General features: G+C 40.1%; 3 protein-coding genes across 3 annotated transcripts in view; 1 reads left to right on the top strand and 2 right to left on the bottom strand.

Annotated features, from left to right (window-relative positions):
- LOC112680028 (myb-like protein Q) lies at nt 1-9169 on the top strand (the record flags this gene model as incomplete). Its single annotated transcript, XM_025550003.1, is given in 5 exon segments — nt 1-398; nt 4915-5117; nt 5241-5339; nt 6184-6584; nt 7819-9169. Coding segments are annotated over 5 exon segments (1317 nt in total). The 3' UTR covers nt 8378-9169.
- Nucleotides 9170-14777: 5608 nt separating this feature from the next.
- LOC112680037 (facilitated trehalose transporter Tret1-like) lies at nt 14778-19314 on the bottom strand. The gene is made up of 4 exons (XM_025550017.1): nt 19098-19314; nt 18623-18758; nt 18366-18551; nt 14778-16291 (listed from the first exon to the last, which is right to left on the bottom strand). Exons 1-4 carry the CDS (start codon nt 19134-19136, stop codon nt 15201-15203), a joined length of 1452 nt encoding a protein of 483 aa, XP_025405802.1. The 5' UTR covers nt 19137-19314; the 3' UTR covers nt 14778-15200.
- Nucleotides 19315-25381: 6067 nt separating this feature from the next.
- LOC112680038 (solute carrier family 2, facilitated glucose transporter member 6-like) overlaps nt 25382-26303 on the bottom strand; it is a gene marked incomplete in the record, with an annotated part of 5861 nt that continues 4939 nt past the window's right edge. The window contains 1 exon segment of the mRNA XM_025550018.1: nt 25382-26303. Coding sequence (XP_025405803.1) covers nt 25832-26303 — 472 coding nt within the window.

Raw genomic sequence — 26303 nt, 5'->3', positions numbered from 1 at the left:
CGCCGCCGTAGTCGTCGTGGCCCGTCGCAACCGGCAGTCGCCCGTCAACGTTCGAACGAGCAACACCCGCGTGCGCACACCTCTCGTCGTCCGCAACACTCGCGCGTTTCGTTTACGTTCCCTTTCGCCGGGGTTTCAATCATTTTTTTTTTTTATTTAAATCTCATCTCGCCGTCAGTCGAACCCACGCGTTTTCGTCGACACAGTGCTAATGTTATAATTTTTTTTTTCTTTTTCACTCGACCACTACAATGCGGTGCGATATTTGACGACGTTCCGTCGTGTACTTTTCATTTTTGTTCTTTCTTTCCCGTCGTAACCCGGTCGCGCGCAAGTTCGTCTTATGGGTCTCGTCAAAAAAATGGAATGGCTCAAGTGGATACGGAAATATTCTGCAGGTAAAATCATATTTTCACCGTACTGTTTTGTTTGTTTATCGATGTCACGTTGCCGGCGATTTTTTTCGCGATTTTCGAAAATCCCTTTACGGAACGACGGTTCCGTATTTTCCCGCGATGTCACTTTGTAATATTGCAGCGCACCACGCGTTATTTACACTTAGGAACCCCGCGCCTTAAGTATTTAACCGTTTTACGACTCTTGTTAACGGTTTTTTTCCCCGGCAGTCTCCTCTGTTTACTATCTCGTCAACGCGTTATAACGGGACGCCGTTTATTTACATTGAACTCGCCAATAGCGACTTCTGCGGCTAACTTTATTTTACTCGTTCACGGTATCCTGCCGGGTTGCCGTGATCTTGTTTCGACAGGATATCGTTCGCAGCATCAATTTTTCCGTGAAATAAAAAAAAACCGCTTGCACGATACTCCTCCCTTGTATTATTATTATTATTGGATACTTTCGTGTACATGTTATAACACGTAATGCTCATGGTATACGGCAAATTATGTTTGGTGCGCACGATTGTTGTGACACGCAATCGTCGGGAACGATCGGCGGCAAATTACTATCGCCGCGGGTCGATGAACCAACGTGTCGGCGAAAGATTCGATGCGTGCGCGCGACAGGACGACGAGACGAAAGCCCAGTTTTCGAATTCTTAGAGAAAACTCTTCTCGTCCGAGTCTTTAACGTTGCCGGCCTCTGCGGTAAGGTGTTTTTTTTTCTCTTTTTTTTTTTTCCTTTCCCTATAGGTACACAAATCAAATCGGTTATCGATTCTGTTGTACGCGATGTGTATACGCGCGCACGTCCTTTTGTGTTGTATTCAATGATATGAAAAAAGAGAGATAGAGGCGGACAGGGACCGTGAACGGTCGGCGTGTGTATAGGAGCAGAGCAACAGTACAACACGGAGCTGCGGTTTTTTTTTCTCTCGCAAAGGAATTCCAAGGGTCCCGCGTGTTTCCTTGGAAATGGGATTTTCTCTCTCACTCCAGCGCACGCGCGAACACTCGTTCTCCCGTCGATGCCGACACTGCCGTCTTAACCACCCCCTCCCCCCGTCCGTCGCACAACAACAACAACAACAATATAATGTTTTCCATTGCTCCGGCAGTATCCAGCTGGCGCGCACTATTGTGATGCCGCGCGCACTGGGTCTCCCGTGAATCGGGTCCCGCCGTTCACATATTGTATATTATACTCAGAGTAGGAAAACACGGAATGTTTGTGGGTGGTGCACGGGCACTGCGTTTTCGAGCTAGTGTACGAGCATGTGTGTGCGTGTGCGCTGTATATCGGGTCCCCTTGTGCGACTACGACGGCGATCCCACGCCTTTTTGTTTACATGTTTTAGATTATATATAGTGTTTTTTTTTCCGCCCGTCTCCCTACATATTTTTCGTTCGCTCGTCCTCTCGCTCCTCGTCTATCGCCTTACTCTCTCTTTTTCTGTCACCCTACCTTCGGCCCGGCGATCCACCCCGCCGCTGTCGTGTTTGTATAATTTTTTCGGTGCTCGTGCGCGTATTGTTCGTCGTGGTACGGAAAAGACCACGCGAATAGAACATCGATGACAGCTCAAGTTCCGCGAGGTTAACACCGCGCGGAACAAGCGTCGCGTTACGTATCCTTATTAAGGATAATCGTAACGCACGCGTTCCACGATGATGATGATGATGATGATAATAATAATAAAACATGAACTGCCGGTCAAACTTCGTGGAACTCTCGGCGGACGGGCTCCTCGCACCGGCCGGTCGTCATTCGGTTTTTATCTGCCGACATTCCGAGAACCGGCCCCAATAAACAACATTACAACGGTCATCATCTCGCCGCCGCGTTACAGTCATTCCGTGCGCGCGTGTGGGTGTGTAACCGATACGGCGGCGGCGACGTGTAGAGCACCCACTCGGAGCGCGCGGCGCGGGGTTCGAGTTCCCGAAATCGTTTTGGACCCTTTTCGTTGTCCGCACATTCCTGCGCGCGTACGTGTTCCTCCGCAGTACGCGTCGTCCTTCTCACCGGTCCCTCGCATCATCGCTCGCACCCTCGTTCCGTTACGCGGGTATATTACGCTGCGGCGTGTGCACCACATCTACGTATAAACTATATTGCATTTAATGTTACGGCCTAAAGTACGTGTTTGGTGATCGACGATTGTTATTTATTTTGTTACGAGTTCAAGGACGTCGCAAGTGGTCCACCGCCGTCGCGTCTAAGTGTTTCGCTGCCAATTCCCGTGCGCCGTGCGTTCCGGCGACCGCGAGCGAACACGTGTTTGCACTCTACTCGACGACGCTAAAATTAATCGCTACCGTGTGCTGACCGGTACGCACGGGTCGGAACCGATTTTCCCGAGCATCGTCCCCAGCCAGCGGTGCCGTCGTGGTTAGAGGCGTCAAAGTGATGTATGTGACGCGGCCGTGTGTCGCGCCGACACGATTCTTTTGTTTTTTTTTTTTGTGTTTTTTTTCCATTCGTAATCGGTCGGCAACGGATAAATGCACGTGCACGCGCGGCGGTCGCGTTGAACAATCACGGGGGATTGACGACCAGACGACGACGACGACGACGACGATAATTCCGAGCGGTTTTTATCTAGAAGAAATGTATATAATATAAAATAATGACGTGTCATGTGTTATGCGTGCGCTCAGATGTACGAGGAGGGAAAAAATATATATAAGGAAAATAAAAAAAAATAAAAATAAAAATAAAAATGAAAAAAAGGAATATTACCGACCAGCCGGCCGGCGACTAATGTTATGTCGGCGGCTCCGCCTTGTCGGTACTCTTTGTAGCCAAGAGTCAAGGCCAAGATTATATATCTCAACCAAGGATCTCTTCTGAAACGTTGTTGCCGCATGTTGTTTCATCTCTCTCTCGACCCACCCTCTCTCTTTCACACGCACACGCACACGCACGCTCGCTTATTCTTGTACACATACATATATATATATATATACATTGAACTCACACATACACGCGTACGTGTTCATATAAAACTACACTTGCGTTCGGTCCGTTGCCCGAGATGATTGTAACGTGTCGTTCGAGCGGCGGTACACTGTAACAATACCACGGAAACGTGTTATTAACATAGAAATCCGGTTACGAAAAATCGTAATCGGTATCGAATCGGTGTTGGTCGCCGTTCTCCTGGAACACAGTCCGGAAGACTCGTCGTGCGTTCGAAACGTACACCGCTCGTTTCATTGCAAATGCGCGTTTGACGAGTAAGTGTCTCGTATGCCGTTCGTGTGTGTGGTACAGCGGTAGTCGTTTTACACCGCGCCAACCGTGGTCGTGATCCAGCAGAGAGTTGAAAAGGAAAAATAATAATAATAAAAAAACATTACACAAACACGGACGTACAATAATAATAGTAATAATATTCTAGTTTGTGCGTCTATTGTTCTGTTACGTTTTTATTCGGTAGAAACGTATTTGTTGGTGTGTGTACGTGCGCGTGTGTGTGCGTGTATGTGTGTGTATGTGCGTGCGTGCGTGTGTGTGTGTGTGTGTGTGTGTGTGAGATGCGAGTTGAATCGGCGGCGGCGGCGGCGGCTGTGGGAGAGAAGATGGATGGATGTGCTCGGCGGTACGTATCAAACGTTCGCCGCTCTCGCCTCCTCCGGTCTACGTCGCCGACAACCAAACCGGTTTCGTTTCCTCGACCGTGCCCGTTGTGCAGCGGTTGTTATTTCGTGCGTGCGTGCACCTCTCGAGAATACAGCCCCGCACCTCCACTCGCTCTATCCGACAACTCTCTCGCACTCTTTCACTCTCTTCCTAACCCCGGCCACGCACCGCTCATCGTGTTTTGACCGCGCGCACGCACCGTATGCACGACTCGGCACCGACGAGCTCTCGGAAGATTTTCGAAACGAATATCTCTCGTGTAACGCACCGTGGTGAACAACGACCGTTTAGGCCCCGCGAGCCAACCACCGCGGATAAGAGAGGATATGGAGGAGAAAAAACGGTATCGTCGCTTTGGGTCTGTCGTCGTGTACCCCGAGATGTTCTCCTGTTTCCCCTACCACGCGCGTACACGTTCGGTATATCGGTGGTACATGCTCGTTAAAGTCGTATTGTTCGTGCACGACGTCCTGCGTTCACCTCCCCCGCTCCCGTTGCCCGAGTGTTTATAATATTTTATTACACGCGCATAGGTCGTCGAATAGACCGAAACTGGTTCTTACCCTATTAGTCCCCCCCCCTCTAGGAGAGAAGGGAAACGATGAAAAGAAAAGAAACGAGAGGAAAAAAAAAAAAAACGAAAAACAAAAGCGTTACGCGCCGCTGCCGTGTACCTGATGATGTGTTTACCACATCCTGCTGGTGCGGCGGCAACGACAGCGACGTACATGTAATACCGGATTCCAGTTATTATTATTATTTTTAATTAAAAAACTTTAAACGCACGCGCGCGTGTAAATTTGTAAATTATGTTAATATCTTTAAGTGGATTTTAATTGACATTTTTCCCCGTTACCACTTTTGCAGGCATTCTAGACACGAAAACTGGTAGCATGGAAACGTTAATTGATTCGGCCAGTTCGAAAACCATCAATTACGCTTATGCTTCGTCGGTAATTGCTGACGATGAATTCATTAACGCCGCCTCACCCCCGCACCAACAGCGGCCGATGTTGCCTCCACCGACTACTTCACAAGATTCGCCGTCGCCGCCGCAGCTTCCCAACGACGTGAGTTCCTCCGTCCCACGACACGTATACGCGCGCGCGAAAACGATGTCGAACGATATCGCTTTTTTCCCTCAGACTTCGTAATGATAATCAAATCTTTATTTCTTTTCGTGTGTCCCTCAGGTGTACGACTGCTGCGTGTCGCTCGACGGAATACCCATCAAACACGAGTTTCAGTACACCCTGTCCGACACGGACGGATACGGGAAAATTACCCAACACGTAAGTCTGAACGCTGCGGATATTATTATTGTCATCGTACCGACGCGTAGCGGCCCCGCAATAAATTAAATACATAATCATATCACTCGACGTAAGCATATTCTCTACGACACTGGATTTCAACCTTTTTCGAATCGCGAGCCCCCATTTTTTATTTTTTTGTAATGCGATCCTTTCAGAAAAAAAATGATGTTTTATTTATTTACCGAAAAAATATTTACATGATAAACAATTTTGATTAATTTACACTTAAAAATTTCACAAATTAAATAATTTATTTCGTTTTTTTTTAAATAACATGGAAAAATCATCTAATCCATTATTTTTGGCGACCTCCAGGATGAAAACCACTGTTCTACGACAATAAGCGTTCGTCCCGCGTAGGATAAATGTATGATACAGCCATCGTACAACAATTGACGTACGTACAGTCCGCTCCGAGTTTTAAACATCTAAACGGAACGCATTTAAAAATAACAAATTGTTCCCTCTGATGTTTGGCAACGCAATCAAAGCGGTCCTCTCAAACCGTCTGTGAAACTTCTTTTAGGCGCAACAACAACGACGTCTCTTTGTTTTTTCCTTCTCTTCCTCTCTCTCTCTTCCCAACCCACTCGTCCGTCGCCTTTGATGTTCCAATTAAGACGCGTTTCGCTGTTTCACGGACACATTGTCACTTAATAGTACACGTACTTCTACGAAATCCCACCGGGGCGACTGCCGCTACGCACTTGGCACGGCGTCAAGTCAATTATTTTTGACATGGCGTTTGATGATTCCGTTTTTCCGTCTCGTGTATGATACGATGATGCTTAGTAATATAGCGCGCGCGTTTTGTGTACAGGATGTCGAAGGACTGGCTTTGAAAATACTCGAGTCCATGTACGGGACGACGTTGAAGTTCTCGTCCCGAGGTCAGCGAACTGTCAAAGTGACGCTTAACGTCAGGCAGTCGTTGGCGGAGTACAACGCGGCCGCGGCGGCCAACGCGTCACCGATCCGGGGCCATCATCTGCAGCCGACCGTCCGAGAGCGAAAGAGCAAAACGGAGAGCAGATCGCGGCGTGATGACCGCAGGACCGCGGACGATTACGATCCCGTGCAGGACCCCGAGTACCAGGAGTACGGCGCTAAGGGATCGCCGCACCAAAGGATCAAATCAGGCGCGCAGCGATACAGGCGCGATCAACTGGTCGAAATGGTGCAGAGGAGTCTGGCGGAAAACTTGAGTTTCCAAAATCTAAGGTAACGCATTATGTCGTTAATCCTTTCATGTGTGCGGAATGGGAGGGGAGAGGTCCGGTCGCAGGGTTAAGTGCATGTGGACGCTGGTGTGCACACGCCGCTTCCGTTGATTACACTGCGGTGGTCAATTTAGATTCGATCCTTACGCCACAACAAGTATACCAAAGCACAGAGCGCGTACGTACCGCGACGATACTTACGGGTATACAAGGAACGTTTAAGAAACCTGATCGCATTTCCGTTTGCCGATAAATCAAACTACGCGCCGGAGAGATGATAAGAAGCACGTGAAAACGGCTTAAGCCCGGTGCTGCAGTCAATACGATGAGGGGGAAAACAAAACATAACATTCGTTTACGTACCACTCGCGTATACGGTACACGCGAACACTGTGTATACAGTTAGTACGTTCACATACTACACGTGAGTGCGTGTAGGCGCAAGCGAGGTCGATCGGTGCGTTGCTCGTGCACTTAATATGCATAATAAACGTGTTTAATAACCGTTCTTCGGACCGTGAAAAAAAAATTCCGCGTGTTGCTTGCGTACAAGTAGATCGCCGGCGATTGTAATAAATCCGTGTAGTTTACACGTATTATGCTTAAGTACGCGATGTATATAACGTGTAAATGATTTCCGTGCTCGTTGGATGCCTTCCAAATCCGGTGCTCTCTTTCTCCTGAAGGATCGTCGCCGTCTTCTCCTGCACGTGCGGCGCGAAGAGACGGTGACGGAGCGCGTGGCGTTTTGAGGGCGTGAAAAGAATTAAAACTATTATTTATAGACTCATCGCATATACACAAGCATTTCATCCATACGTCCCTGGAAGTGAGTCTACGATATTTGTGTCCCGTAACCAGGCGCGTAAACAGGTACTTATTTGGAGGGCGATTAGCATTCTTCAAATGTATTAGGACTAAAATAATGTACAGTTAAGTGATGAATACCGTATATCTTAATTCGTGATTACTACAATATGGTCTTTGGGTGAAGAGACGATTTCTCGTATGGACCCCCTGAACTAGTTGGGTCATCTACGAATACATTGAGCCCGAAGGGGTTCAAGAACTAAAATAGTAGGGCTCGAGAGATGGTACGAGATGGCTAAGGATTTCTGAACCTCTCTTTTCGTATTCACGTGCATAAATGTATAATATACGTAGTTATAGTTCCAATAATACATGCTTCGACGTACTTATTGATATGTATTTACTATTCTTTTTCTCTCGCTTAGGAAATCAACAAAGCCGGAAGGCTATCACAGGCCGCGGACGAAGCGCCGTCAGTCCAGCAACTACAACGTAGGAGAGCAGCTACAATCTTCAGCCGTCAAGCCGAAAACGCCAGTCAAGGAGGTGGCGTGGAGCCCGTACGACTTCGAAACGGTCGCGCACATTCCGTCACCGCATCACCACCGGCAGCACTACCACCAGCAGCATCAGCAGAAACACGAGTATCTCAAGAACGTTATATACAGAGGGCAGCCGTTATACGGGGAAAGGGTCCATCCGCAGCTGTCGTCGGCCGAAAAACACCACGTGCAGGTCAAGTTGTCCGGGGTCGGTGTCTCCCGGCATCAAAACCGAGTAGCTACTGCCGCTGTGGTCAGCAGCAACCAGCAGCACCAACAGCAGCAGCAGCAGCAGCATCAACCGAAAGATTCGGTGACCCAAGAACAAACCAAAAATATTGATCACCAGCGCTACAAACGCGCCAAACTGGCGTCCAAGAAGATTCATCATCATATCCACGAACACCATCATTATCATCATTATGACTATTACATCGTCTGAAGTCTTTACGACATACTGCAGCATGTAGGAGAGGAAAAAATCGTTAATTTTTTTCTCCTTCTAATATTGTAACAATACGTTCTGTACAAAGCAGTTTGTGTATTTTACAAACATGTTCAACTCTCCCTCCCTCCTCTCACCCCATGCATGGTACCGACTGGTTCAGTGAAATCGAAAACGATATACGTTGTCCAACAAAGAGTGTAACTTGCACTTACTTAATGTTATGTCCCGGGATCCCTCGTTCCGATTTCTTGAATTTCAAGTAAAACTATATTGTGCGTTGAAAATATATGGACGAAAAAAAATTGTTTTCGATTGCACCTGTTATCGGCGCAACGCTGCCTATAATTTATTATTATTATTCTTTTTAATTATTTTTGTAATTATTATTATTATTATTATTTTTTTTTTTAAACTCATTTGTTCAATATGCGCCCTGTAAAAGGATTTAATGAGTCTACGAAGTTTGATTTATGCGTGTACACCGCCCACCCGTAGTGCGTGTCTTTAACGCTCCAAATCAAATGTGCCCCAATTTCGTGTTCCATTAGAAATCGTCATCTCAAAATAAAATACCGCGTGAACAAAGATTCTTCTGTGTTCTCTGCCGAATCCTCACAGCAACGTCCCTCCCTCGAACGGGTAACGTCATATGTAATCAAACTTTGAGCCATATAATTATCTGAAGTATTTTGTGAATGTGTTTAACAGCCCTAAGTTCCTTTTTTTTTATTTATATGTATACTATCGTACTGTATTTTTTTCATAATATAAGTTTTTAATCGATCATTAATTCTTAAGAATGTTACATTAAATGTTATGAATGAAAATCATTTGCATTTATTGTTTGTCTATCCGTCATCTGATAGTATACCTAAGAGTATTTAATATGACAACACAGCAATGTTATTTTTATGCTCAATAATGGAGCTTCCATTGTTATGTAATAATTTAAAGTTTAAAATTAATTTGACTACATTTAATAAAAATTAAAAATAGTTTATAATTTAGAAGGAAAAATAAATAAAGCGCTGACATGGAAAAGATACCAAGTCATAAAAAGCAAATTTTACAGGAAAAGGAAAAAACCGTTTTGAGCATATTATGAAACACCTTTTATTCGGATAAAAAACTTTTTAACACGATTTTCTTATTTAAATACTTTAACATATACATTGATTAAGTAATATATTTAGTTGAATAATAAAACATAATTTCTTAAGAATTCAATTCTTTTAACATGTCATTCTCTATTGATAATAATGCCAAATTGTTTAATTTTTCATCAGTTTGAGTTGATCATAAATAATCGATTAAAATTTTAGTTAAATGACTAATGTACTACGTAGAGTAACTAAATTAATCACACAGTACTACTGACTAAGTCGGTAGGAATTAGTCACTTCTGCCCATTACTAGTAGTCACTACCGTACTATTACAACTACAAGAAGTAAAAAAAGCTTTATTTTCAAAAAAAAAAAAATCAGTCAATTTGATTTAAAACATTTTGCAAATTATCAACTTATATTTTGGCAATTTTTTTTATATTGGTCACCGATTAACAATAGTTTTCTACTCATCTTCACAAAAAAAAAAAATAATAATAATAATAAGAAATAGTAAAAATAACAACAAGTTAGTAAATATAATAAAAGGAAAACAATTTACATACACGGCAATGTGAACAGAAACTGAATTCAGAATAATTGTTTATTGCTAGGTATTTTATTTATTAAAATCATCCACAACGATTTTTTTCATAAATATTTCTGAATCTTATATACATAATTATATGTATATATTTATATTATATATAGAACTATATATGTGTATATATATATATATACAAACGGCGATAAGAAATTATAAAAATAGATACCTTGTTAGCTGTTGATGGGATAAGTTTTTGTCAATACCGGATCTAGGGGAGCAAATGGACACGCTCTCTGAAAAATAAAAAAAGTCATGATATATTCGTACTTTCGCCTATCTAAGGGCGTTGCATTTTTATTAATCCCGGGCGTCAAATTTCCTAGATCCGGCACTGGCTATCTAGTATTTTTTCATAAATAAGTACATACAACATATTTTACAATATCATAAAACCTAAAAACGAATATAAATATAATAGTATGTAACACCATAAAACGTATAATCTTCAAAAATTTGCAGCCGCTGTAGGCACATGCCTATAATGCCTGCGTATAAATACGCCACTGCTTATATACTTCGATATAGTCCACAAAATGTATTTCATTTTTACAACGATCACAGTAATTATTAGTGGAAGTGTCAGCTCGAGAGCGATGGAACCAAAGGTTTGGAAATGATGTTTAAAATACTCTATATAATAAACGCTTGTCAATATTAGTATCAGGATGTGCTATTTTCCCTTTTTGAACATTTAGATCTGCACTCGAGAATAACTTGCTTGATTTGCGACGAGCTAGTGACTCTTTTCGGTTGGAAATGGACTGACGTAAGCTTTGCTCTACATCCTAAAGCGTGTATTTCGTTTTGTTAACATGTGATTTTGGTTATTTCTCCTTACACTTTTGTACACAATGTTTTTATGTCTATTATCATAAAGTTTTTACTCGCCTAATTGATAAACCCATAACGTCCGTGAAAGATTTGTCCTATACCTGAACATGACATTCGACGGATTATGGTAAATAATATGCGTCGGATAACTGTATTTTTCTTGAAAGAACATCGTCTTCTTTATGTGATCTCCTTTGTTTGACGACTGTAGTGTTTATCAGTGCATATAGAAAATTACCTTGATTATCAGGTTTTTCCTTCCAAAATTCAGTGTGAAGTGTTCGTACTTCTACATTAAATCCTCGGCAATCATATTTGCATTTACAAGTATCCTGTATAATGAAAATTTTAATAAGCATCTAAGTAAACATGCAGAAATAAGCATATAAACAAGTGTGTAAATAAACATATAAGTATTGATAATACAGAAGTTTTTTCGTAAAAACTAAATAAATTAATCATAGCAATATTACAAACAAACAACTTATCATTTTGAATTGAATAGTCTTTGGATACATTATGGTACACGTATTTATGTTTTATGCATGAAGGTATACGACTCATACTACACTTTTATGACTAGGTTTTCGTTTTTATTTATATAAATCGAGTTTCAGACACCAGTCATCCGATTTAAGCCCATCCGGCGTCAAGAACCGTAGTGATGAATAAAATTGACTGCATTCTAATTGGGTCCCAAATTTAAAATCACTACACTAGTTGGGTCCCGAATTATTTTTGGTACTATACTAGTTGGGTCCTGAATTATTTTAGCTTTACACTAGTTTCTGAATATTTGTTGGAAGTACTATATTATATTAATATTTTCCTTCTCATTTTAACAGACTTAGGGCTGTCTATAATCTATTTAGACCATAGGTATGGTTAAAAATGTTTTTATAGTTTTCTTTTTGTTTTTTAATTTCTTTTCCATTAATTTTTATTTATATTATATAACGATTTTAACATTTTTGATATTTTTTCATTTGCCTATATGGCTATAATTATATTATATAATATGTGTTTTTATACATGATTCTTAATATTTTTACCAACATAATTCTCATAATTTATATTTTAATGGAAAAAAAACTAAAAAAACAAAAAAAAAACTATAAAATTTTTTTTTTAACCATATCTGTGGTCTAAATAGATCTTAGACCTGTCCTAAGTCTGTTAAAATGGAAAGGAAAATGTTAGTATAATGTAGTAGGTACTTACCAAAAACTATTCAGAAACCAGTGTAATACCTAAAATAATTTGGGACTTAACTAGTGTAATGCCTATAAAAAATCCGGGACTCAACTAGTACACTACCTGCGATTAACCCCTAGTACTCGGGACTCAGCTCGGATGCCCCGATAAGATTCCGATAAGTTTCATTCCCCTTGAAAGACATTACATTGAAAAATAAAATGAACTATTTAGATTCATTGTTGATCTTAATAATTAAGATTGCTTATTGCTAAGCAAAAATTGTATATATAACTACAAAGACTTGACATTTTCGCTGATTAATGTGTGTACCTACTACTATAGAGAAAATGAATTCTAATAATTAATGTTTATCTTTGGGGATATGTGGTTTGCGTTTTGGAATTATCAAGACACTGTACCAAATAAAAATGTTCGTAATTCCGTATCATTGTATGTTTTTCATAATTAGAATGCAAAAACGAATGGAGAAGTGCAACAATGTGAGTCATTACTGTAATTCCGACAAATGTATTCGCCAAAATAGAGAGCAATCATCAGTTTGTCCCGGAAAATTGTTGTTTAGAGGTAATAATAATAATAATAATAATAATAATAATACATTTTTTTTTCGGCCAAGTTATAGCTATTATAATTTTTTTTCATTTTTTTATAATAATTTAGGCCTTGTTTCCCGCTGATGAAACTTCTTAATGATGATGCAGAATAAGCTAATCTGAACTCTAAAATATAAAATGCACATGATTAATAATATTAGTATTAATATTTGAGTGTGAATAATAAAGTGTACTTTATAGACAGCATAATATTGGTGAATACAAATTAAGTAAAATAAGCTTTTATTAAACAATAAATATAAAAATAAATGTAGATAAAAGTATAAAATGCATTTCTTTTTTTTTTTATTATTGTAATGTGCTGACGGTTATAACGTCATACAGAATAAAACAATAGGAACAGAAAAAACCGTAACTGCTCCAAAAAAATCGAAGTCATTCCAGTCATTGATGTGATGATATACATTATTAATACATAACACAAATCTTGTCACGTTTCAAAAATTGAATCGAACCGAGTCCAATACGAGTTACTAAATACTATTTGCTTTGCCCGCGGGCATTACAAATTGTTATAAACGCAATATAGTTTGTTCTGATAATAATCGAATAAACCATTATTATTAGTCTTAGATGTATATTATCTTAAATATTTTTTTTTACCACGTGCATTTGTTTTTCACACACGTTCTATCGATAAGAATAATTATTCGGTTGTAATTATACGGCTACTAGTTTATTGCTTTAACTAATTATAAACTTTAATTTTTATTTTATTTTTTTTATAAGTCGAAGATAAATAATCAAAGTTAAATTACATATCATATTTTCCCACGTTGTAAAACGCTGATATGTTTTAAAACAACAACAACTGTTACACATTCCAAAATCGGTTTATAATGTACATCGACAGTCCGCTATATCCGATTGTTCACTTAATATAAATGTTCGTAAAAAATATTTATTCCAAATAAGCCAAATAGATTTCTATTTATACTTCATTGTAGTTTGATCCGAATACCAAAAGCAATTTGCTATAGACATTTTTTCCGTGATTACAAAATTATTCAAACCAGCAATGCATTCCGTGCATCCAATATATCGTATTGAATAATAATATATTTATGGATATATATATATATTATTATTATTATTATATTTTTTATATATTATTATTTAATACGAATAACTTGTGTTAATGTTAATTAAAAACTTGTATAATTAACTTGTGGTTAAATCCTAAAATATGTAAGTGCTGAAATTATGGTTTCAAATACTTTTATTCCTTATCGGTACCAGATTATTTTATAATACTGTAATACTCAAAACATGATATTATTATATTATGTCTCAGATTTAAAAACGAAATCGGTGTTTTGTTTTAATCATTGCAAATATTTGTATTTAAAATACTTCAAAACCTTTTCATATCATTTAATTATATTTACTCAATTGAATTTTTCCCATTTCAATGTTTACAGTATCATTATAAATATTATTTTAATCACATTTTAAAACAATCATGACAGTGTTCCTTATTACTCTATTTCGGTTCTTTGTCAGAGTGTATGACATCATAGCATACCAACTGGTCAATTATTGTAAAAAACCTATAAACATATAAAATAATATGGTTTTTTCTACTAACTACAAGAACATTTATCATTGATCTTATATCGAATAATCTAAAAAGATATTTAGTAGACGTTGAAGATGTATTGAATGTATGATCAAAAGGGACTCTTGTGTAGGATACGAGAATATTTTACATGTCTTAAATCACGAGTCCAAACATCTTCATGTATAAATTATATATATGGTGAAGTATTACTATTCCGTTGTACGTTTGACGGAGCCTAATAAAACGCATAAATAAGGTATTTACAAACTGGGTGGAATTAAGATTTAAGATTAAAGTATAAAAACCAATGTGTATGATCCATGATGCGTTCATGGTGTATGAACAACCAAATATTCAGTATAAAAATGACAGTTTCAATAGAATTATATTACAAAATTATGTAAAATAGTACACTATATACACTAAAATACCTATGATAATATTATAATACATTCGGAAGACTCGTCTAAATTTGTATATTTACATTACATTTTATATCAGGTGTAACACGATTATATAAAATTTAAACTTTCATAGTTAATGCTGAAATATTTACAGGAATATAATTACAGTACAGTGTTTTCATGTAACCGGATCTATTTGTTCGAAGTACTTATGGGGCGGGTAATAATTTAATATTCGGATTGCGATTAATCGCGATGGAATCGGCTGCTGTCGGTTATCGTAAGGACATCTTCGCGGATCAGAGCAACCGTTCTGCCACCGGTGGGCCGCTACTGGTCTGCACCATACGACTCCCCATGTTTCGTGTACCCTGACTTGTATTCTTGTGATGAGGACGAAGGATTGAATTTGGGCGAACTGTACAATCGAAAAAACGTTGATGAGTCACGAAAACTTTGTGGGGGGGGAGTGATTGGCCTAGGGTAACTGGATCTTGAGGGGCTTGCGGCATTTGCCGGACGACTTGAATCCGTCGACGATCTCGTTGAGCGACTTGCCGGTGGTCTCAGGTAGCACGAACGCGCCGAACAGCGCGGTGACGAAGCAACTGACCGCGCACGCGGTCCACACGGTCAGTATGCCGAACGTGGCAACCAGCCACGGGTATATCTTGATGGCGGCGAACATGAGCTCGTAGCCGCACGAGTAGAGCACGCCGTTCATGGTGCCCTTGACCTCCATGGGGAACATCTCGCCGCACACGCTCCACGGCAACGGAAGCACGGCGAACATGGCGAAGAACACGTAGAGCAGGAACGGCACGATGAGCAGGTCGCCGGCGGGCGGGCTGGCCGAGCCGCGGAACGCGTAAAGGTAGCCGACCACGGTCGCCATGGACGCGCACATGCCCAGGCTGGAGACGACGGTCAGCCGGCGCTTAGGCACGCCCTGGAACACCATGCTGGCCACGGTGCCGGTGAGCCGGGCCATGCCCAGGTACACGGCCGCGGTCATGCCGTCGATGGACACGCGGCAGTCGCGGATCACGTCCACCGAGTAGAACAGCAGCATGTAGAACCCGGTGCACTCCTGGCAGACGAAGAACGCGAACGCGGCGGCCGCGGGCTTCCACACGGTCGGCGACGTGTACGCGGCCCAGCAGCCCACGTTCGGGCGGCGGCCCGGCGCTTCGTCCACCGTCGTTTCGCCGCGGGCCAGCGTCGCGACGGCCGCGGACTCGGGCGGCGGCGGCGGCGGCGGCAGCGGCGGCACGTTCTCGTCGCGCGGCAGCTCGAACCCGAACCACCGTTCCGCCTTGCGCGCCTCCTCGTGGCGGCCGCGCGACCGCAACCACATCGGCGGCGCGGGCACCAGGAACGGCGCGCACACGCCCGCGGCCGACAGCACGCCGAACACCGCGGCCACACCGCGCCAGTGCAGCACCACGCCTAGCGCCGCGGTGGTCAGCTGGCCCAGGCTCACGAACAGCGTGATTATCATCAGGTAGAACGGCCGGCTGCCCGTCGGACTCGTCTCCGCGATGTACACGAAGATCACGCCACCGGTACCTGCGTGCGCATAGCGGAGATGTGCGTTAATGGTGAATTGGACCCCAAAAGATCTTTCCTCGGTAAATCGGCCGCGCAGTATATTACACATAATCATCAATTGCAAGTCCCACGGTAAACGCATCGAAAAAACCGTTTTCATTATAACTTAACTGAATTTTAATGGTGTTTTTATGGTTCCATATTATACCGGTACAAACTTAAGTTGTACACATTTAACAATTCGCGACTGACGAACACAATTTTAACGAAAACTACAACGATCAAATAAACTCCCGTTTTGAAAGTTCCGAAACCGTGGGGAACAACGTTCGTAAGAACACCGTGCAAGTTTACGGATTCGTTTTCACCTCGATATTTATATTTTTTTGAAAACGTTTAAATCTCATTGTTGCACTGTCCCTTTGTACATATAGCAGATTTCGTTTGGTCGTCCGCATTCGAGATATCGCGCATTCGCTATTCGACCGCTGCTCACGCACAGTACATCATATAATATTTTGATAAATGAAACATTGAATGAAACATAATTTTTGTTCAGGCGTGAACCGCTATTCGGGTTTCACGTACATATAATACGCGCGCGCCTATATACCAAACGTTCGTATACATATAATTCTTTTTTTTTTATCGTTTTGTTATATTCTTTTCCTTCGAAATCGTGTTTTTTCCGAGACCATCGCGTTTTCGGCGCGCGCGGAACAATAGCTGCATCGGCGAACTGTGTATACACGGATTATTATAAATACCATTATACTAAATAATATACTACACCGGTGTTTTTATGTTCGTGAATAGGAAACGTGCTCTTTGGATGTAAACAGCATATTGTCGGTACCTACACGTTTTATATTTTATCCCGAACATCCGGGGTAACCTATCCGCGCTACCGTGCATTATTTTCTAATACTCGGTGTTCAGGTAAAAATACTATGATTTCGCAGTAATACCCGTGTTGAATAAGTATTGGGGTCGGTGGGTTACGGTCGGTGTATCCGAATAAACAGAACTTCATAGAAAGCATCGCGTGTACGTGTTCGTACAACAACGGTAGCGATAAACGGTTTTCTATAAAAGATACCGTAATGAAAGAGAAAAAAAAATTCTTTGCCGTGCTTCCAAAACGTTTACGACGTGTCACCGTCGTACGAACTAACGAACTCGTGCGTCTATAGGAGCCGCGCATTTCGTTGTCACACGAAATCCACCGAAGTACCGCATAATCTTCGTCGTATCGGTTTTGTTTTAAAACGCATCTCGATCGTAAAAACGACTTATTTCGGATACTTGTATACGCGCGACTAGGTACATGATACATAGGCATATCGTTTATCATGTATATCGGCTATCTACTGCTCAACCCGTTCGTTTCGGACGAAATTTTAATATTCGATGAAAACGAGAAACGAACATTTATTTGGCATTCGTTCAATACGAGGTGATTTATCGCTCGTAAAATACATTTACATTCGCGTGGTGTTCCATAAAATCGACTACCTCTCAACGCATGCTACAACAGCAGCAGTGCTGATCGCTAATCGACTTCACACTAACAGTTTTTACACTCTATTTTACGCTGGTTTACTAATTTACACCAATAATGTTTTTGGACACACCGTTTTCATTACAGCTTTGCACCGGGGCACGGTAGAAAATAGCTACAGACTTACGAAGACTCGTTTATGTTTTATGGCTTACGATTGTATATCGCACAGGTTTCGACTCGAAGTAATGAACAATTAAACATCTTATTGGTAATACAATTGTTGGATTCAAAACGTTAAGAAATATACAAATAATATTTAAAAAACGGTTTGCGGTACTCATAATCGTATACCATAATATAGTAGCTATTCTGTTATAACTAGTGTAATACATCCTATATCAATCGTATGTTCGATTTCCGTCTTTGCACGTTACATGGGCGTATATAATTGTAGTACACTAATGGATTGGCAATTGAATTATTTATAAAAGAATTCAGGCCCGCGGTATCGAGTAAAAATATTTGTAATCGTGCGGGATCGTCTCGACCGATTATCAAAACGGTTCGTGAACCATTTAAATTACTTACCAGTTGCTAGTCCGCCCAGAAGTCTTCCGATGTAAATGTGTTCCAAGCACTTCGCGTTGCTGAGAAGCGTCCAACTAGCTATCATTGGGATATACGTTAACTGCAACGAATTCTTCCGACCGATTCGGTCGGAAAAGTAGCCTAACACCAAGGAGCCAATGGGACAGACCAGTAACGGGATACTGGCTGCAAAAAATCGAAAATCATCCTCGTATATTATTTGAGTATATAATATTTCATCGTGACGTGTACATTACCTATCCATGAAGCTTGTTCGGCATCGGGGTGGATAAGAGAGTCCGGTTTCTGAAGCTGCGGCAATATGACGGCAGAATATCCAAATACTGTGCCAGCAAGAAACTGTTGGAACGCCATGACGCTGGTGGTGAAAATCTGTATCATTACGAAAACGATTTTTTTTTTTTTTTTTTATAACAACAAACGACCAAAACTGCAACCGACATTCGTAAAAACCGAAAAGCGATTTGTAACGATGATCAACGGTAACAATGCTGAGTCATTTATAATATAAATCAAAGGTTTTATCTCGTAATATTTGAAATAATGTTTAAACTAATTAATTAACAAAGCTATTAGTTTTACATTATTTTTTTCATATAAAAATAACATCCACAAGCTGCAGCTTATCGATACCAAATATTTAAAGGGTTTTTAAAGTTTTTGGTATTTTTAATATATTTTTACAGCCGGTATATGTGAAAAATGTATTACCAGTTTCAAATGCATGGCCATCTTTTCGTTGAGCGTCATGATGAAGCGCGTGTACACTCAGCCGCGGCTTGAAAACAGTGCAATATTGTGTGCGTGGGTGGTTCAGATACAAGCTTCGGTGGCTCCTGGGGCCGGCGACGGCAGTGGCGATGATGTTCGGGCAGCGTCTCCAAGGTCTTCGGTGCAATGCAAAATAATAACACGTCTCGTCCATTTTTCATAATTTATATTTATATTGAACCGATGCGATAAGAGCCGAACGCGATAATCTCCTGTCGCCGTTTATGTAATAAAACAGTGTACTATATCGACGAGAGCCGCGCCGCCGAACACAATGTGTGTGTGGTAGGTACATCGCTGTATTCTCCTTCGTACAGGGTGTCGTCCCGCGAGAATTTTCACACACGTTGCAATGCATGCGTGTATAAATGCATTACACGCGTATTCGATATCGGTCAGAGCGTGGAGGTGCAAATCCTTAAAAAATCGATGCGAATAGAGTTTCGAATAAAGTTGTGAAACAACGGCAATGGTAAGTAGAATCGTTGGGATAAGTGGTCGATCAAAGTCGGGAGGTTAGCTATTACGGACGTGAGTTAGTTTATCTGTTTGTTTTCCAACCCACGAATGCTGCACTTGCCAGCGTACCGCGGAGAAACGCCGCGGAAACTCATGACGAAAACCTCGGACGAGATCAACACATGGGCACCTGCTAATCCGTCGATCGATGATTTCAATTTCGCCACAGCTGCTAGTACATCCTCAAATTCCTAGTGCTTTGGTGCTCCGATATCTTGTACATGGCAAATTCCTGCAGTTTACAATTATTACGTTTGTATGCTACAAAGTCGAATACGAAAAAAAAAAACTGTGATTCTAGAGATTTTCTACATTCGGTGAAACTTTAAAACGCGACTTGTAGTATAGACAATACATAAAATGAAACTAATAATGTTACGTCTCTCGTAATTAGAAATTGACCTACACAGGAATATGTGTAAATAAAGCGGCATTGGAATACTTTTATCAACACCCGTGGGTTACCCTGTACATGATGTATACTATATTATTTTGTGACACAAAATTCGCACACGCATACACGTGTTTACGCGTGTCCGGGTTCACGAATAATCGCGTACTTGTCGACATATGACGTTTTACACGCGCCTATTACGTGAATGTAGGCACTTATGTTTCGAAGACGAGTAGATTATTATAAATCATAATATATAAAATATTGAATCCCCAAACAGAATAATAGAACGCGTATAATTACGTCGATATCATGGAATGAAATTTGTGCGCAATTTAACAAGATAAAACAAGACTGACGTTTTTTGGCGCCACGCAAGTCTCGTATGTACGAGTACAGGATGATTCGACAAATGCCATAATTATTTTTATGTTTATTATTTTTAAATTAAATTATTATTTATTTTTTTTTTAAATCAATACTTAGGTCCTGCACTACAATAAAATTATAATAAAAGATTTTTTGATTTTTAAAACTAAAATTTGAAAATTATTAATTTTATACTACAGTTTAAAAAGAAAATCCAAAACAGCCATTTTGTAAACAGGATTTTTAAGAAAATATTGGTGCATGCAATCAGTTATCAAATGCCTGGATATCAAGGTACATAGGTACTACATTTTTCTTTTCGGTGAACCGCATAAAATCGATTTAACTGACGTCTGAGATTTCTCGATGCCTGATACCGAACGATTTTTTGCAGTCATTTCGTCCCTTAAAATTCCCTAACAATACATGCGTTGCTGTTGTGTAATAGTACTCCGAATTGAGTTAATGTCTAATTAACTTAATTTGTTGTGTTATCGAAATTAAACACTGAGTTTGAATTAAAATAAACGAACATATTTTTAAATATATTTCTGTAATACTATGTTATATTATGAAAAATTAACGAGTACAAGACTATAATTGCATATTTCTTTTACTTTTTAATTTTTGTTCTGTTTTCTATCCTAGTAATAAATAATGATAAAATGAACGGTATACGTTTTTGCGTGCATGAAACGAATAAAAGAATAATCGATTCGATCTGCGAATCACTAAGACCCCTTTAGCGGAGCGATTCTTCTGGCAGCAATGTTTTACCATTGGCAACCGTATTTCTTCGGCAAGCAATCGTAGGTTTTTTTTAACACGTCCTGCTGTTCAGGCGACTGCACACTATTTTTATTGGAGTAGTTCTCTCTCTTGTGTTACATAATTTATTATATTTTATTTATTGTTATTATTATCAATGGCATTAATGATTGTCGAGGTGTTATAATACATCTTGTAAATATGATTTCAAATTCCATAGCCTAATGTGAAGCATATTGTTCGAGTGCCCTTCTCGGTACTTTTTCTGCTTGCGTGTACGTAATGATACTACATAATAGCCATATTTTCACCGGTCGTATTATTTGTTCATGAAATCATGATATCACAGGCAACATAAGAACATCCGGAAAACAATGTCGTAAATAAGCCACTCGAGGTGCACGAATGAATGATTTCAATCGAACAACTCAGATAAATAATATAATGTGTTGCGGCCATCGATGCGTATTGGTAAAATTACATGTGTCAATTATTTTTTGACAAGTGCTCCGAATACGTCGGCTTATCTGCGTCAGAAGGGATGGTTTTGTCAACACAATTAATCGTACACACTTGAGTACGGTAGTATGCGAACACGTATGACGATTCAACGATATTTTCCGATTAACAATTGAGAACGATGAGAGTGTTAGGCCGTCAATTAGCGCGTGTGGCCATAATTTCACAGCATGCGTAATAATAAACCGTTCCAGGGACTCATTGTCGGTCAATAGTACATGTATTTCCACGACACCCCACTGGAGCCACTACGTGCTTGACACGGCAACAAGCCTATAATTGTTGACACGGTTTTTGATTCCGTTTTCCCGTCTCGTATGATGTTTAATAATATTTCATTAGGCGCACGTGTTTTTTGTGCAGGATGTCGAAGAATTATCGTCGGAGGAAAAGAAGGAGCGAACACCTCACTGGTCCGGGACCATCAGCAGCTGAGCATTCGTGAGCTCAAGAGCAAACCGTCGTTGGACAGCGGACCGAAGTGCGACGACCGTAGGACCGCGGTCGATTGCGTTCCCGTGCAGGACATTGAGTATCAGATGATTAGCGTCAAAGGGTCGCCGCATCAAATAATCGAATCGGGCGTCCTGCGATACGAACGTGATCAAACGGTCGAAACGGTACAACGAAGTTTGGCGAAAAACTAGAGTTTTCATAATCTAATACAATGTGTTCTGTTGTTGGTCCTATCACGTGTACGGCAGAGGATGTAAAAGGAAGTGGAGGTTCTGGTCACAGGGTCAAGTCCGTCTGGACGGCCGGTGTACACGCGCTTTACCGTTAACTGTATCGTGGTCAATCTAGGTTCGATCCGTACACTCCAACTTGAAACAATAACGCGGGGAAAAGGTGTACCGAAACGCAGCGCGAGCATACACTACGATACGTACGTATGCAATGAACGTGTTAAAAAAACCTGATCGCATTTCCGTGTGCCGATAAATCAAACGACGCATTGGAGAGAGATAGATAAGGTGTGCGCTAACCGGTGCTACAGTCGAAAGGATGAGGAGGAAAACAAAACATATAGGTACTCGGCATACATAAGATTTGTTTACACATACACTCTTGCACGTTACACGCAAACACTGTATATACAGTTTGTACGCTAACATAATGCACTTCAGTGTGTGTGTGTGTACGCATCCGAGGTCGACCGGTGCTTCGCTCGAGCATATAATATACATAACATGCATGTATATGAACCGTTTTCGGACCGTGAAAAAGGAATTCCTCGTATTACTTGTATACAAGTAGATCGCTGACAATTGTAATAAATACATATCATGCATAAGTACGCAATGTAAAAGATGTGTAAGCGATTTGCACACCGTGTGCGTACCCGTTTGATGTATTCCGAATTCGGCACTCTTTCTCCTTAATGATCGCCGCCTCCGCACTCGCAGAAGACGACGGCGTGGAGCGCGTGTCGTCTCGAGTGCGTGAAAAATATTAAAATTCATAATTTATAGACTTATCGAGTACACATGCGTTTCATCCGTATGTCCCCGGAAGCAACTCCTTGATACCCGTGTCCCGTAAATAGATACGTTAACAGGTGCTTATTTTTAAAAAAAAAAATTGGGGGGGGGTGATTAATCTTTTTCAAAATGATTGAGGCTTAAATAATATACAATAAATTGGTAAATACCTTATATCTTAATTAATAGTTACTACAGTACGATCTTTGGGAGAAAAGTGGAAAATTGCTCATATGATTCCCCCATTAATTACATGCCTGAACTCGGTGGTATGCATCACATACACTCATGGTCGTTAATAAGAAAGTGTGGAGAACGCACGTCCAACTGTAAAACCAAGCATAGGTTGAATACAAGAAAAGAGGGAAAGAGTGAGAGAGAGAGAGAGAGAGAAGAGTTTGATTGGATAATAATCGATTAAACTATTATAAATGTTACTTATATTTTTTACCACATGCATTTGTTTATCACACACGTTCTACTGATAAGAATAATCATTCGGCTGTAATACATATCTAATTTAATGCTTTAGCTAATTATAAACTTTTACTTTAATTTTATTTTTTTATTAGTCGGCGATAAATAATCAAAGTTGCAAATTACATATTTTGAGCACGTTGTAAAACGCAGATATTGTTTTAAAATGATAACAACTGTTACACAATCCAAAATCGATTTGAAATGTACATCGACAGACCGCTATATCCGATTGTTCACGTAGTATAAATGTATATACAAAATATTTGTTCCAGATTAGCCATTTCTATTTTACTTCGATGTAATTTTGATCTGAATCCCAAGAACAATTTGCTTTAATTTGCTTTAGAAATTTATTCCAAAATTATAAAATTATTCAAACCATCAATGCATTACATGCACCCATTATATTGTATTGGATACATACACCTCAAGATTTTTGTATACTATTAAAGGCAAGATTTTTATTCTACATATAAAGGAATATTATTATTTAAGAATAAGTATGTTGTCGATAAATCCTAAAAAACCCACGCATTGAAATGATTATTTCAATTACATGTATTCCTTATCTGTACTAGATTATTTTATAATACTCCAATACTCAATACTTGATATGATTATGTCTCAGATTTAAAAAGAAAAAGGTTTTTTTTATTTTAATCATTGCAAATATTTGTATTTGATATACTTCAAAACCTTTTCATATCAATTTATTATATTTACTCAATTGAATTTTTCCCATTTTAATTTGTACTGTATCATTATGAATGTTTTTAATAACATTTTAAAAAAAACATGACAGTGTTCCTGATTACTTTCTTTCAGTTCTTCGTCATGATACATAGTATGCCATCTGGTCGATTATAGTAAAAGCTATAAACATATAAAATAATGTTTTTTCTCTACAAACTAGAAGAACGTTTACAAGGGCGTATTTGAGTTGTGGCCATGAGGGGGGAGGGGTGAAACTAATTTTTCTTCCATACAAATTTAAAAATAATTTACAGCTCATGTTCCTGTTATAATGATAACATATTATAATGATAGATTAATAATTTATATTCTTAATTATTTATACATTACATTTTTTAAATAAATCAATGTATTATACTCAAAAAATATATGAGCTATATGGGTAGGGGGGGGGGACGAACACGCCTTAGAACGCTTACCACTGATTTTACATCGAATAATCTAAAAATATATTTAGAAGTCGTTGGCAATGCATCGAATGTGTATAACCAAGGGATTCTTGTGTAGGATACAAGAATATTCTTATATCTCAAATCACAAGTCAAACATTTCTATGTATAAATTATATAAATAGTGAAATTCGATATTACTATTCCGTTGTACGTTTGATAAAAGGAGTTTAAATAAAATGCATAAATAAGGTATTTACAAACTAGGTGGAATAAAAATTAAAAATTCAAGTATAAAAACCAAAGTGTATTTTTCATGATGAATTGGTGGTGTATAAAAAATATAATATTGAGTATAAAAGTTCAAATTTGAAAATACAGAATTATGTAAAAATAGTACACTATATATACAAAAAACACATATAATAACATTATAATACATTTAAAAAAATAGCTTACCTTTGTATATTTACATTAAATTTTATCAGGTTAATATTAGGTGTAATTATTTGATATTCGATTATATAAAATTTAGATATTCATACCTATTGCCAAAATATTTACACGAATATAATTGTACAATGTTTTATTTGTCCGGATCCGTTAATTCGAAGTCCACCAGAACCCTCGAGTCAAATTCATTATTTCTTTTTCAAAAAACTTTTAGGGCACGTAATAATTTAATATTCGGTTCGCGATTATTATTGCGGCATACCTACCGCGCGACGGAATGGCTGTTATCAGTCATGGTAAGGGGAAACATTGGACCGTGAACGCATCTGCTTTCCTCCACGCGTGTACCTTCGGAGTAACCGTTCTGTCACCGGTGGACCTGCCGAACTGTATTTTATAAGTCTTCCTGTGTTCCGTATGCCGAGCGAGTTTTGACGTGTACTATTGTGATGTGGGTGGGCGATTGGATTCAGGTGAATTATACCGTCAAAAACATTTTTGATTTGTCCCGAAACATTGTCGGTGGTGCATGGCATAGGGTTGTGCGGTCTAGGGTATTTGGAGCTTAAGGGGCTTACGGCACCTGCGGGACGACGACGACGACTTGAAGCCCTCGATGATCTCATTGAGCGACTTGCCGGTGGTCTCGGGCAGCACGAACGCGCCGAAGAGCGCGGTGACGAAGCAACTGAAGGCACACGCGGTCCACACGGCCAGTATGCCGAACGTGGCCACCATGGTCGGGTACATCTTGATGGCGGCGAACATGAGCTCGTAGCCGCACGAGTAGAGCACGCCGTTCATGGTGCCCTTGACCTCCATGGGAAACATCTCGCCGCACAAGCTCCACGGGAACGGGAGCACGGCGAACATGGCGAAGAACACGTAGAGCAGGAACGGCACGATGAGCAGGTCGCCGGCGGGCGGGCTGGCCGAGTCGCGGAACGCGTACACGTATCCGACCACTGTAGACATGGACGCGCACATGCCCAGGCTGGAGACGACGGTCATCCGGCGCTTG

This window comes from Sipha flava, unplaced genomic scaffold, assembly GCF_003268045.1.
Source record: "Sipha flava isolate LNK unplaced genomic scaffold, YSA_version1 172_pilon_pilon, whole genome shotgun sequence".
Lineage (NCBI taxonomy): Eukaryota > Metazoa > Arthropoda > Insecta > Hemiptera > Aphididae > Sipha > Sipha flava.
The sequence above is the reverse complement of the archived record's forward strand: the minus strand, read 5'-3'. Positions and strand labels throughout refer to the sequence as shown.